This window comes from Tetrao urogallus (assembly GCF_951394365.1).
Source record: "Tetrao urogallus genome assembly, chromosome: 6".
NCBI lineage: Eukaryota > Metazoa > Chordata > Aves > Galliformes > Phasianidae > Tetrao > Tetrao urogallus.
In genome coordinates, this window is record NC_136819.1 from 21,795,520 (window position 1) to 21,808,154 (window position 12,635).

The 12,635-nt window shown below is 41.1% G+C and overlaps 1 protein-coding gene across 1 annotated transcript in view; it reads left to right on the top strand.

Annotated features, from left to right (window-relative positions):
* Nucleotides 1-12,635, top strand: part of HSD17B12 (hydroxysteroid 17-beta dehydrogenase 12) — a gene marked incomplete at both ends in the record, with an annotated part of 72,876 nt that overhangs the window by 44,648 nt on the left and 15,593 nt on the right. Inside the window, 3 exon segments of the mRNA XM_079537196.1 lie at nucleotides 2,915-2,979; nucleotides 3,856-3,900; nucleotides 11,555-11,589. Of these exon segments, the coding sequence (XP_079393322.1) occupies nucleotides 2,915-2,979; nucleotides 3,856-3,900; nucleotides 11,555-11,589 (145 nt within the window).

A 12,635-nucleotide genomic window follows, 5' to 3' on the forward strand; every position in this document is an offset into this window, starting at 1 on the left:
TGACTAGGAGCGTGGTAAAAATAGCACCAAAATGCTGGAGAGTTGTGTGCTCTCTAGCTGAGCTCTTTCACCATCTCCTTGCAGCGCTGGCCAGCACAGCTTTACAGACATGTTTTTTCTAATTAAGCAGGACGTTCACCACCAGTTTTAGTAGGTCCCGTGCTTGAGATCATCAGATTATGTGATGCATAGGGTTTTTCTCTAGCTAGAGCTGCATTAACCAAAACCACTCGTCAGTGTCATTTTTTTCAGCACAGACTATGGGTGCTCTGGAAGGATGATATTTTAATTTCTCGTGGCAATTGATTTCATGCTTTGTTGCCTTATATTTTAAATACTGTAGCTTCTTTGTGATCTGGAATACAGGCTTTACTACTCTGCATTCTGCTTTTTTTTTTTGTGTGAGGAAGGAGTGAGTTTCACTGAGAACAACCATGAGAGATGGGCTCTCAGGTTACAGTGTATTTTCCTCTTTTGGTCTCCTCTGCAGCAACAGCTGTGAGAACCCTTGGTGCTGTAGCACTGTTGCTGGTGACCTACAGGAAATTATTTTTGAACCTTGCACTTAGACACAGGTGTCTCCACCTATACAGCTGGAGATGGAGCTTCTGATTATATAGTTGCACAGAGTTGAACTAAAGTACTTGCAGATTGGAATTCTTGTAAACTTCTTATTTGGAAGCTTCTTCTCACCCACGTATGGAGGCTAAAAGAGTTTGCATAATGTTTTTGCTGTGTGTTCAAAACAGCGTCTGTCAGTGACTTTGAACATGTGCTAGCTACAGCAATATGTTAAACAAGCAGAGGTGGGAAATCTTTCTTTCGCTCTTCTTAAATCTCTGTGAGTCTCAAAAGGAGTTAGAGCTGGGCAGTTATCATACCCTGTTCTTATCCGGATCTTCTGAGGTAAAATATGCCTTCACAAACTGCCAATTGATCTTTTGTAAAAAATCAATAAATAAATCTGTTTCAAACTGCAGCAAAATACGACCTGGTAAAAAAAAACATGATGGCTAAGGCTGTGAGGGTACGTATCTGGGTGGCAGTTTCTAGTAGTTGGTGTGAATTTTGTGTGACTGTCTTTGTAGCACGGATCATGTGCAGTGTGCTGCTTTTGGAAGGACCAACCAGGGGCAGTCCCAAAGCTCTGCCACAGTTCATGCAAAAATCCTTTTCAGAGGGAGAAACTGAAGAATAGCTTAATTTAGGATGAAAATTAGGAAAATACCTTCTGGCTTACTCTGGAAATGGCAAGATTGGACCTTCCTCCTTTTTAAAACTTTTCTCTCTAAATATAGCAAATGTCTGCTGGGAATTTGCCAAACTCCCTGTAAACCTTTGTAAAGGTCGTCCAAAAGTTAAAATTTTAATCACAACCTGACTAATCAGCTAAGGGTTTCCATAAATACATGAAGAGATCGGGGCTACAAGTGCTGTTCTTTGAGAGGATTCCTGAATGAAGCTGGCAGACTTCTGCCAGAATCCCTTCTGTGTGTTGCCTGTATGTCCGGAATGTCTTGTGATGTTCACGTACCCTTCGGGTTGGGTGTTTAAATGAGGGCTTTTGGCAGAGGTGTAGGGGCTTAAAAAACAAGAACACCCCCAACCCAAAACCCAACTTGCCACACAAAAATGGCATCAGTACCATCGAACCTTGTTTCTTACCCTGCTGCTGCCCTAGAGGTGAGCAGTGCTGCTGAGCTTATAGAGCACTTCAGGATTCTCTGGGGTGTAAGACACTATAGAAATGTAAAATGTTGCCATAGCAACCAAATGTCACAAGTTTCACTTGCGTAAGATGAACAACAGATACTCAAGAAGCGGAGATCCCATTTGCTTGGTTGTTTTTTGTTGTTTATTTTTTGGTCTCCATATCAATATGCTCTATTAAGTTTGAAGAAACTGAGACTGCAGAGCTGCATTGTTCTCTGATGATACCAGAAGTTTAGTGTTACTTGGGGTGAGCCTGGAGGATTAGCACCGGGTTCTGGTCCTAGAGTAAAACCTTGCCGGTTGCAAGCGTTGCTCAGGAAAAAATCAGGATTCGGAAATTAATATATTCTCTCAGTTAATTTGAAATGCTGCCAGCGGGGACGGGTTGTGCAGATGTGAGGAGCGTGAGGGTATGACTGAGAGAGTGGTGTGCTGCAGTGGGTCTCTGAGCTGCGAGCCCAGGGAAGGCAAACCAGGAACCATTTCTAAAGGCAGAGACTCTCTGTCAAAAACACAGGCTGCTTAATGTACGCAGCCTGTCATTAATGTGATTTCTCCTTGCTGTGAGCCGTGCCTCCTTCTTCCCCCAGCTTCTCGGGGAGCTCAGCCACGCCTGGGCTCTTGCTGCCACCTACTGTCCTCTGCTCATCTTCTCCTGTCCTCTTTCGTCCTCTCCTTTTGGGCAGCAGGGTAGTTCCTTCCTAATGCTCTCCTGGGCCAAAACACCCACCATGCAGGTTGTTTTTCTGCACTGCTGTAAGACTGAGGAAGGCCTTGGAGCATGTCCCTAGGCCATCCTGAACCTGCACACCTTGCAACACGTGGGGAAGGGGCCAATGTCCAAGATAAGTTTTGAGGGAACTTAGTGTTGGGATGTTTCTTTTACCTTATTTTTGCTTGGTTTTGGTCAAACAGCCCCGCTGACTGTCTTGCCAGCCCCTGGGAGCTCTTTGTGGGGCTGCGGGATGTCAGGGTGCCAGTGCTCAAACCACCTGAGAAGTGACATTCACATGTTGAGAGTGGCTCCTGTTTTTGTTCTGGAGTTCGGCTTGTGTGTATGTATATACTTAGATACTTACAGCTAAGGGAACTTGACTAGAAGGGCTAAATGGTTCAAATGCAGCAGTTCTAGAGTGCTACAGAACATCAGTAGTCAAATATTTGAAACAATTTACATAAAAACTACTCGCTTTCATTTCAGTAAACAACGTGGGAATTTCATATTCTTATCCGGAATACTTTATTGATGTTCCAGACCTGGATAAAGTGAGTGATTTTTCTTTTTCTTTTTTTCCTGTTACTTTACAGTGTTCTCAATGTTTGCTCTCTCTACTTCATGAATAAGGCAAAAGTAGATTTGGTCAAAGTACCCCCAGAAAAGCAAAGTTTCCTGTTTAGAAAGCATTCCAGAAGGGTTCTTAGAGGTTTACATAAGCAGCGTGATCTGCTTTAGTAGGTGGGATGGTCTTTTCAGAGATTGAAGGGATGAGTGGAAGCTGCCTGTTCCAAAACAGTGATTGTAAATTTAAGTCGGGCCAGAGGATACATTTTGTACTGTAGAAACAGTTGTGGTTGACTTGAGTACTTTGTAATCATTTGTTTTGAACACTTTCACCATCACTTTGTTTCCAAACTCCCTGTAGCTCACTGTATCCACTGTAGGATTCTGCTCTCTGCTTCAGTGTTAGTGAACGTATCTCCTGGGGCTTTTGTTTTGTACATCATCCACTAAACTTTATAACACATGTAGCAAACAAATAAAATCAAATTAACCTGATGAATGAACAGAGTGACTGAAACAGTATTATAAAATGGTGAAGAGCAAAATATAAACATAAATATGTGGGCATATGACTGAAATACCAGAATTTACCAAATTGCAAATGGTGTGGAGAAATGTCAATGTGATATATCTATGTTCTTTATTTGTGTGGAATAAAATTTGACTGAAGCGATTTGGAGAGTGCTTTGAAAGTCTGTTGCAGCTTTTGATACTGAAGCAAGAAGGCGTGGAGTAAAGCTGGATGTGGATGTAGAAGAGCGAGGTTCAATTTATCCTAGCAGTTGCAATGACAGGCAGTATGTAAATCTTGTTCAAATAACTTAAAACAGAAGATAATGCAAATCCTTGTTTTCTTGCAGACGATTGACCAAATGATCAACATTAACATCATGTCTGTCTGTAAGGTAAGAGCCCTGCTGCCAGCACTTATTCCTGAAATCCTAACTCAATTCAAGTTCACTTGTCCAAAGCATTACTTTCACCTACTGGACCACAGATTCACTTTTCATCTTAGTGTAACTCAGAATTTATGATTCTTGCAGCAGATTATTCAGATTGTTATTGAAATACAATTTGTTACAAAGATAATTCTTAGCTATTTAGAAGAGCGTGATACGTACACAAAGCAGTGTTTATGTTTATTGTTCTGGTCCTTCCTGTAAACCTTCTGTGTCTGTGTTCTTTGAGGTAAGTACCCTGATCAGTGCACATGTAAGGCTTTCATACGCTGTTGTGAGAAAGCACAGTTATACTTACTGTGACATGGAAACCCAAATTTACAGAGCTGTGTTGTAACTTCTGAAATAAAATGCTTTCCCTTTTTGAGATGTGTGTGTGTGTGTGTGTGTGTGTGTGTGTAATTTTGTTGTTGTTGGGAAGAAATGAATAGCACTTCAGGCTAAAAAGTGTAACTGTTGCCTTTATTAAAATGAGGGACATTCACAGAACAGTTTTTCATCCTGATATTTCAAAGCTGAACGGAGGCCAGAGCTAATGGCAGCTGCTTAACATGACATAAGGAGTTAATTACTGTGTTAGCAGACAGTGATGCAGAAATTCCTTGTGATTATTCACTGCTGAGCCTCAACTTTCTCTTCTGCATGATAAAAAGTTTGCATCCCCAATATCTGAGGGTTAACCTTTTCCCTCCAAGCCCAAATGTTAGGTGCTTCAAAGGTGACTTGAAAGATTTGACTGGCTTGCAGCTGTTCTGATGAGGTCAACTACTGAATCCATTTAGTATGGCACTCTCAGGGAGTGGAAAATGTAGGTGTCTTGTTGCCATGTGAGTAGGCTCAGGACCTCTGAAAATAAGCCCTTAAGCCCTCTCTAGGATTTGTACACCTCGGTTGAATAACAGCACACAGTGAAAAGCGCAGCCCTCACGTGACTGAAGGTATTGTTGATGTCAGTTTGCTGCTCTCACTTTGCTGTGTATTTATGTGGTACATTAGAACAACTTGTTATGAAGTTGGAAAAGTTATTAGAGTGGTTCTTCTCCAACTTTTCTGCTTAAGAACACAGCAAACCTGACAAACTCCAATTTCTGTTAATTGAGGTTTGTGGCCCATGGGTCTTGCTGGGCACCTACAAGATTTGCACCAGGGAAGGCAATTGTTAGTGGGCACCTTTTACTGTTTCTCTTGTAGAAGCCATTTAGCAGACATCCTAAGCACCCCCCTCTCCCAGGTGTTAACACAGTTACACCAGGTATAATCAGCAAACTGCTATGGTGTGACACCTGTGCTGTGCCAGCAGAGGGAGTGCACTATTCAGTGAATAAAGGTTTTGGGGTGTTGATCCTCCTAGAAACATTTTGTCAGAACAGAAGAGTTACAGCTGAACTACTTTATTATGTTTTTCTGAAGATGATAGACTGCAATAATTTGAGGTCTACTTTGGTATGCTAAAATTCTAGATAGATGCAGCCAGATTATCTTGGTTTCCAGAATGAACTAGTGCTGCTTTGTGGCTTGTTTCTCTGTGTTTATAATCAGTGATGTTCAACTGCAGTTAGCAAATGTATGATTTTGTTTCTGGTAAATTTTGTGTTGTGTCAGCCTCTTCACATTATAACGTGGTTGTTCCCACGCATGTAAAAATTTATTATCTGGTTCCTTGAGACCTAGTGTATGTTAGTGCCTTTCAGTTTGTTTGAAAACTTCCCTTGACCATGAGCAGCTCGTGCTACTGGGTATAATCGCAGGCTGAGCATCAGCTTCCACGCTTGAAAATGTTCCTCTTGCATGAGCCTGTTGTGTAATTAAACAGTAGGCATGCCAGATGCTTACTGTTTTGGGGAGAGGAGCACATTAGAGATATGTACCATCTGTAAGTCTTTTTTTCCTTTCCTTTTTTTTTTTTTTTTTTTTTTTTCTTGAGAAGAATCCATAAAAATAGAGGGAAAAGTAATTTTAGGAAAAATCTGTGTCCTTTCACTTATATTTTTGGGACAGAATCCCATAAGCATTTGTTTTGGTGTGTAATGGAGATATCACCATATCACCTCTTTTCCAAGTGCATATGTTTGTGTCTAGTTTTTAAAAATCTCCCTTCTTGCATGAGAAACTCACAAAGTTCACCTCACAGGATAAATTAACAGCCTGTTCAACCTTTTTTTCAGCAGTAAAGTTTCTAATGCAGTGTAACTTCCCCTAATGTTTGAGAACGGGTATCCTGTCACAAGATACTAAGTATGTGAGAAACAAATAGCGAGTGTGTTGTCTCTGTTTGCAGGATCACAGTATGCTAATTGCACTGGGAGTGTGGCATGAACGTGTGCTCTGAAAAATGAGTGGGACTAAATAGCTGAGGGGGTGCTGGCTTGGCGCTTGATTAAGCAAGGAGCTGAATTGGTTTGAAAGCCATTATGTCGTAGGGGGAATGTGGTTTTCAGACTTACAGGACAGTCTTCAGTTCAAAATTGGCATTATTGGAAGAAGGGGGAGAGTAAATTACATGCACCTACATGCCTTGGTGTCTGTGCTAATCTTTGCCTTCATCGCCTTATTTATGCTCTGTACTGAGTGTTAAATGTGAAAGGACAACAGCCCTACACGACCAAGATTTTTATTCATTACTGTATTTGAGAGTCTTATAATTTGCCAAAAACATAAAAAGCAAACAAACAAAAACATAAACATGCTGTGTTGAACTGAGATATGGTGTCAGCTGCCTCTTAGTAGAAGGGGAAGGTAAATTGCACCAAGTTGTGAACACCTGGCAAGACAAGCAACTCTAAGCAATGCCAGAGAAGTCTAAAATAGAGTTTAGGAGAGAAACAAATAGCAACCTATGCAAAACTGAAGTGAGGAGGAGAGCTAGCCTATCTGAGAAAGGCGAAAAGTTCTTTTGTAGACCTGTGCATAGAATGATTGCATTTGTTGTGTATTGGAAAGGATAATTTCAAGCAGAACGTATTTCTGAGGGAAGTGGCAACACTGGCTTTCGAGAAGAGGGGTGTGTGTGTGTGTGTGTGTGTGTGTACCGTACCTCTGGTCAAGGGATAGCTATCACATTTATATTCAAAGTCATAATGGAAGGGGGAACTGATGACTTAGCCAAAAAGATAATGCAAGTTTGTAGCGGAGGAGAACAGTTGCCAGTACTTGGAAGGGAAGTAAGTGTACTGTGAAGGTGGTCATGAGTAGCAATGAAATGTTCCTCAGGGGGAAATTAGATGCTGCAGTTTCCCACCTTGCTGACTTTGAACCTAAGAGCATGATACACAGCCAAGTAGGACAAGGAAAATGTGACTGACAAGTACATTCCAGCAGTGGTGAAAGAAGCACTTACGATTTTTCTTCTGAATACAAACAACAATGTGAAATTTAGGAAAATCTAGTTGTGTTGGTTATGGGGTTTTCTTCCCTTTTTTAAGATTTTGGGGTTAAACAAATACAGATTCCACATCTTGAAAGTAGAAAGAGAGGGAAATGCTCAGCTAGGGAAGCTAGGGAACTGTACTTGGAAGCTGGAGCCTAAAAGTTTAAGATTCTAATTCAAAAAACTCTCCTAGAAATGTTGCTCAATGGAAAGTCACTGACAACGGACAGGGCTTGCAGCATATTAAGTTCACAGTTCCCTTTGTATATCCTTGTGTGTGCCCCTTTTTGCTTACGGACTTTGCCACAAAGATTATTGCATTATTTTCTATAGAAGTGACATTAGCTTTTATCCCAAGCCAAACGAGAATGGTTTGTCTTTGTAAAAAGTGGCAGATAGGTACGAGCTGCATTAAGAAATGATTTTTGAGATGCATTGTAAGAACCTTGCAGTAGATGCTGGTTATAGCCTTCATGATCCATTTAACTAATAGTGCAGGAATACAGTTCCCTGCTTTTTTAACAGTAAGACTTGCGTGTGAGTTGTGCATGGTCACAGTGTCAGTTAGCTATTTGTGAGGTGGCTGAGTGCTTGTGTGAATCAGGGCTGCATTATTTTTATCTACCACAACAGAGGAATAAGACTCCAAACTTTTTGGTAATTTTACTGAGAGATTTACCTGTGTATGCGAAATTATTGAAAAACAAGCAGAAAAACACCAACTACTAGTATTTAACAGTTGTGTGCAATATGTTTTACCAATCTATACAAGCTGTAAAGTATTGACAGCTTCTGACACTAAGAAGTCTGTCTGGAGCAAATTTTTCTGGCACATACATGCATTCACACTCTTCTCTAATTCAAGCTTTCAGAAAGAAATAAGAAATTTGTATGAGTAGGCAGGTTTTCCATAGCTTAGTGTCTGGCTGCTCTGTCTGAAATTAGCCTAGCTTTCAGACTCTTGGAGCTTTCATGAGTTCAACCACAGCATGTGTATTTCTGTGAAAATTAGCATTTCATTCAGAAAGCTGGGGTGAGTTCAGTATCCACCAGCCAAAGGCAACCTTCTTAGGATAGTTCCCAACCTCTCCTTTAGGTCTCCTACCACTTTGTCCTTGATTAGATTGCTATCAGAGAAAGAAGTATTCACATAGAGTTCTCCCATGTCCTACATGTGAAGTCCTGTGGACTCAGACTTGTAATGCAGTGGTATTTATTAAATTGACATTATTGCAGAACTGTATATCTATAAATCAGACCAAGCAAAACATTTGGATTCTTTATCTGGGACACGTGTATTCAATTATACATCTATTTGTTGCTGAACTGCTTGTTTTGGAATTCCATGTCTGTAGTTATAGCTGTTGAAGACAAGGATGTTAACCAGATTGGCTCTTTTGGATAAAGATCACGCAAGCAATTGGAAACAATCATGTGTGGTAAAAATTCATTCTTGCTAAAGCTTGTTTTCTTTGAATTAGTGCTGGAGCCATTTTATGTATGTGTACAACATACAGATTTGCCAGATAATCTGAAAATGCCTACAGAATGCTTTGCCAGCATTTTTACAGTAGTGCTCTTGCATTACTGGAACAGCCTTAGTATGTTGGCTGGGTGAGGTGAGACTGACTCAACAGGCTGCCTTCTGTTAGTTACTTCTTTTCTTTAAAAAAAAAAAAAAAAAAGTTGTGGGTTTTTTGTTGTTGTTTTTTTTTTTTTGCACAAAGATACTGAATATTCAAGTATCTCTTTTGATATGTTGCAAGATGTAAATACAGACAGGAAAAACAGTTTAGCTTTTTTTGACAGATTTTTGAAGTTCTCTCAAAATACTCATTTTAATGGAGACAAATGGAGGTGATGTTGAGTATGAAATCTGGTTTTACCACTGGTGTTTTCTGGGGGCGGGGATTCACTTGCCCTTCCAGCTGAGCTTTGGACACAGATGGTGTCCAGAGCTACAGGGGAGAGCATTTGTGATTTCCTCTTCTGTCACGTACCTACTGCAATGTCTCTGCTGTCATTGACTTCATCGTTTCTTAATTTGTATCAAACATTAATCATTGTAGCTTTTTTGTGTGTACTCTCTCATTGGGATATCAGTAGTGACCAGAAATTTTGTAATGTGGTAAGTTAGAGCTGTTTGGTGACTTGCAGTTGGGACTGAGACCCTAAATGCAGAAGTGGGGACTTATCACTAAAGTTTTAAATGTGGTTCCCTCTGTGTTACTGTGGAGCTGCTGTACTAATTTTTCAAACCATTTTTGGGTTGCCTAAGGGGATGCAATTACAATCCTTGTCCCCATGTCGATCTCTGAGAAGTGTGTGCAGCATTATCTTACCCTGATAGGCAAGATACAGTACACCACTTTTTGCCAAGACATTTGTGGTAGAGATCATAAAGCTTATACCAGATAAAAGATCTGCCATTCTTGAGCTAGCCTTAAAATCAGCCAGAATCACTCATTATCTTTTAGTATTAAAGTGGTTATTTCCACATTTCTTTTGTAGTATTGGTGTGTGAGAAAGCTCCTGCATAGAGTTAGTTTTGAAGTTGCATTGAACCTGGCTAGCTCGGTGATGTTTGCCACCTCAGGAAAAACTTAGTTTGACTTCTGCAGCAATGCTGGGAGTTGCGTGTGCCAACAGCCCACACTATGACTGTAAGGTCTGCTCAACCCCTGCTTGTGCAATGCCCTGCCATAGCTGTCATGCGGTGTATCTGATCGTCTGAGAGCTCACAACTAAAAAATAAAATCAAAACCAAATTCCACCCCATGTAAATGTTCATGCAACAGTAATACTAATATAGCTTGCTACAGTAAGTCAGATTTTTTCTTTTAATAAAAGTGCTTACAGATGTTTTGTTCTCCTCTATATGCTGTTTTAGCTTCATGTTTTAATCCGTTGAGGTAATTTGGTGCTAGTGGGAATATTGCTATATTTTGGTGCCATCAAGCATTTTGTTTTGTTTGGAAAATAATTTTGTTTAAAGATGTGAGAAGTGATAATTTGTATTTCTGATCTGTCTTTGGTGTCAGTCACGATGCTTACAAACAGGGTTGGTTGGGAGCAGGGTAGTATTTGGCAGAAACTGAACTTTGACTATATGATTTTTATGATTTTTATAGGTAGCGATTTTGGAATCATTTCATAATTAAGGATAGTAACAGTATTAGAAGGGCTAGTTTTCTTGCAAATTCAAAATTCATCTAAGCTGGGGTCAGTGCTTTGTTTCCTTTGCCACAGCTGCTTGGAAGCTTGTTTTTAGGATTACAGCTGTGGAGAATCTTTCAACTGGGTTATAGATGGATTGCTCACAGCCGTGGTGAAGGCAGAGTCTGCAGAGCAGTGGGGAAGTTTTCCTCAGCACGGGGAAAATTTTCTTACTGCAGACACCTGTGTAATCAGCAAAGTAAGCTTCTAGGCTCTTAAATGCTTTCTGTATGCAACATAATATTCATAGCGAGTTGCTGAAAAACTGGGGCTATTGAGAACTTGGTACCAAAGCTGCGCCATAGAAGCTTATTTTTTGTTCTTGTTATAGTAATACTCTTACACAAAAGCAGCCCTTGTCAGAAGCAAACTAAACTTCTTTTGCCTGCCTTCTAACAGCAATGATTCTTACTATGTTAATGCTGGTAAGCTTTATATACTTTATTCTAAAATAAAGGAGATATGTTGGAGCAGTGAGTTGATTGACATGGTTACCAGAGCTAGAATGCTCCAGTGCTTTTGTCCAGTGCTCTTGCTGCTCCACAATTTATTGTTGTTGTGTTGGTGATTTTTAAATTTAAAATCAGCAGTTTAGTAAGACTTGCTAAAATGCATTGGCATCGATGATAAATTTAGTCAATCATAAGAAATATAGATGCCTTTTCTGGGGAGAGAAAGATCATACACATATCACAGTACTCTGGTGTTTCCATCTTCTTTAGAAGGCATGGATGCTGCAGGGCGGTGGAGGCATTTTTATTTATTCTTATTGCACTTATTGTACTTATGCTGCTAGCTGGCTCGGTTCACCAGTTTCAGTACACACACTGCTTGAGAGAGCCAAGTTATCCAGGTAGAATAAAAATAAACTGCCTACGCAAAGTATGGTCTCTGCTTCCCTGAGCTGTGGCCGGGGTGGAGGGGGTGGCAGCTGCTTCTGGGAGGAAGGGAGGCTTCCCTGTCGCTGGCTGTGTGGTGCCTGCATTCTCAGCCATCACGAATGTTTTCTTTTTGCAGATGACACGATTGGTGCTGCCCGGCATGCTGGAAAGGTGAGTCACACTACCACTATCCAGACAAAGTCATCATTATTTATAGGGGAGAATCCTTTCTTGAAAAATTCATTACTGTGACTAATCAGCCTGGTCTCCATGTTTTAATGGCAGAGTAATGCTGGGTGAGTCACGCTGATGGTGCATGAATCATCAGACGGTGGAAGCCTTTTCCACTCGATTCCCTTTTTATTTTTCCTCTCCCTTCTCCACTGTTGTGGTGATTCCTTTTAGAACAGAATTAAAAAGCCCGTCTGACTCATCAGCACTAACTCAACAACCTGCTATTCTGAGGGGGTGGTTACAGTTCCTGGGAATAACCTTCTTAAGGCTATTTCTCTAAGTCATTGTAAGTAAAATGGATGCAAAGAGTATGTTCTCATTATACAGTACGAGGTATATTGAGGAAAGTCTGTGATCATTTGGTGAAGTAGAATTGGAGACCAGCTCTTTAAAAAAGGAGTTAATGCACACCACTGTCACTGCTGGGAGACGTGTACTGACTTCCTAGGCAGCTCCCGGGTGAAACTACAGGCACCCAGGTTTGGTGCGGTCCCTCCAGGCTGTTCTCTAGCTGGTGTTGACTGCTGCAGGGTGTTTGCTGTCTGCTGCAGCACTAACGCTGGCTCACTGGGGATTGCTTTAGGTTAGAGTTGAGCTGCACTCATTAAAAAAAAAAAAAAAAAAAAAAAAGGCTGGAGCAGTGGGGCCCAGGTGAACCTCACGAGGTACAACAAATCCAAATGCAAGCTCTTGCAACCCTTACTACCGATACAAGCTGGGAGATGAAAAGATTGAATGCAGCCCTGCCTAAAAAGACCTGGGGGTAGTGGTGGATAGGAAGCTGGACATGAGCCAGCAATGTGCCCTTGGCGCCCAGAAAGCCAACCGTATCCTGGGCTGCACAAAAGAAGCACGATCAACAGGTCGAGGGAGGTGATCTTCCCACACTGCACTGGTGAGGCCTCACCTGGAATACTGCATCCAGATGTGGAGTCCTCAGTACAGGACAACACAGACTTGTTGGAGGATGTCCGAGGAGGACC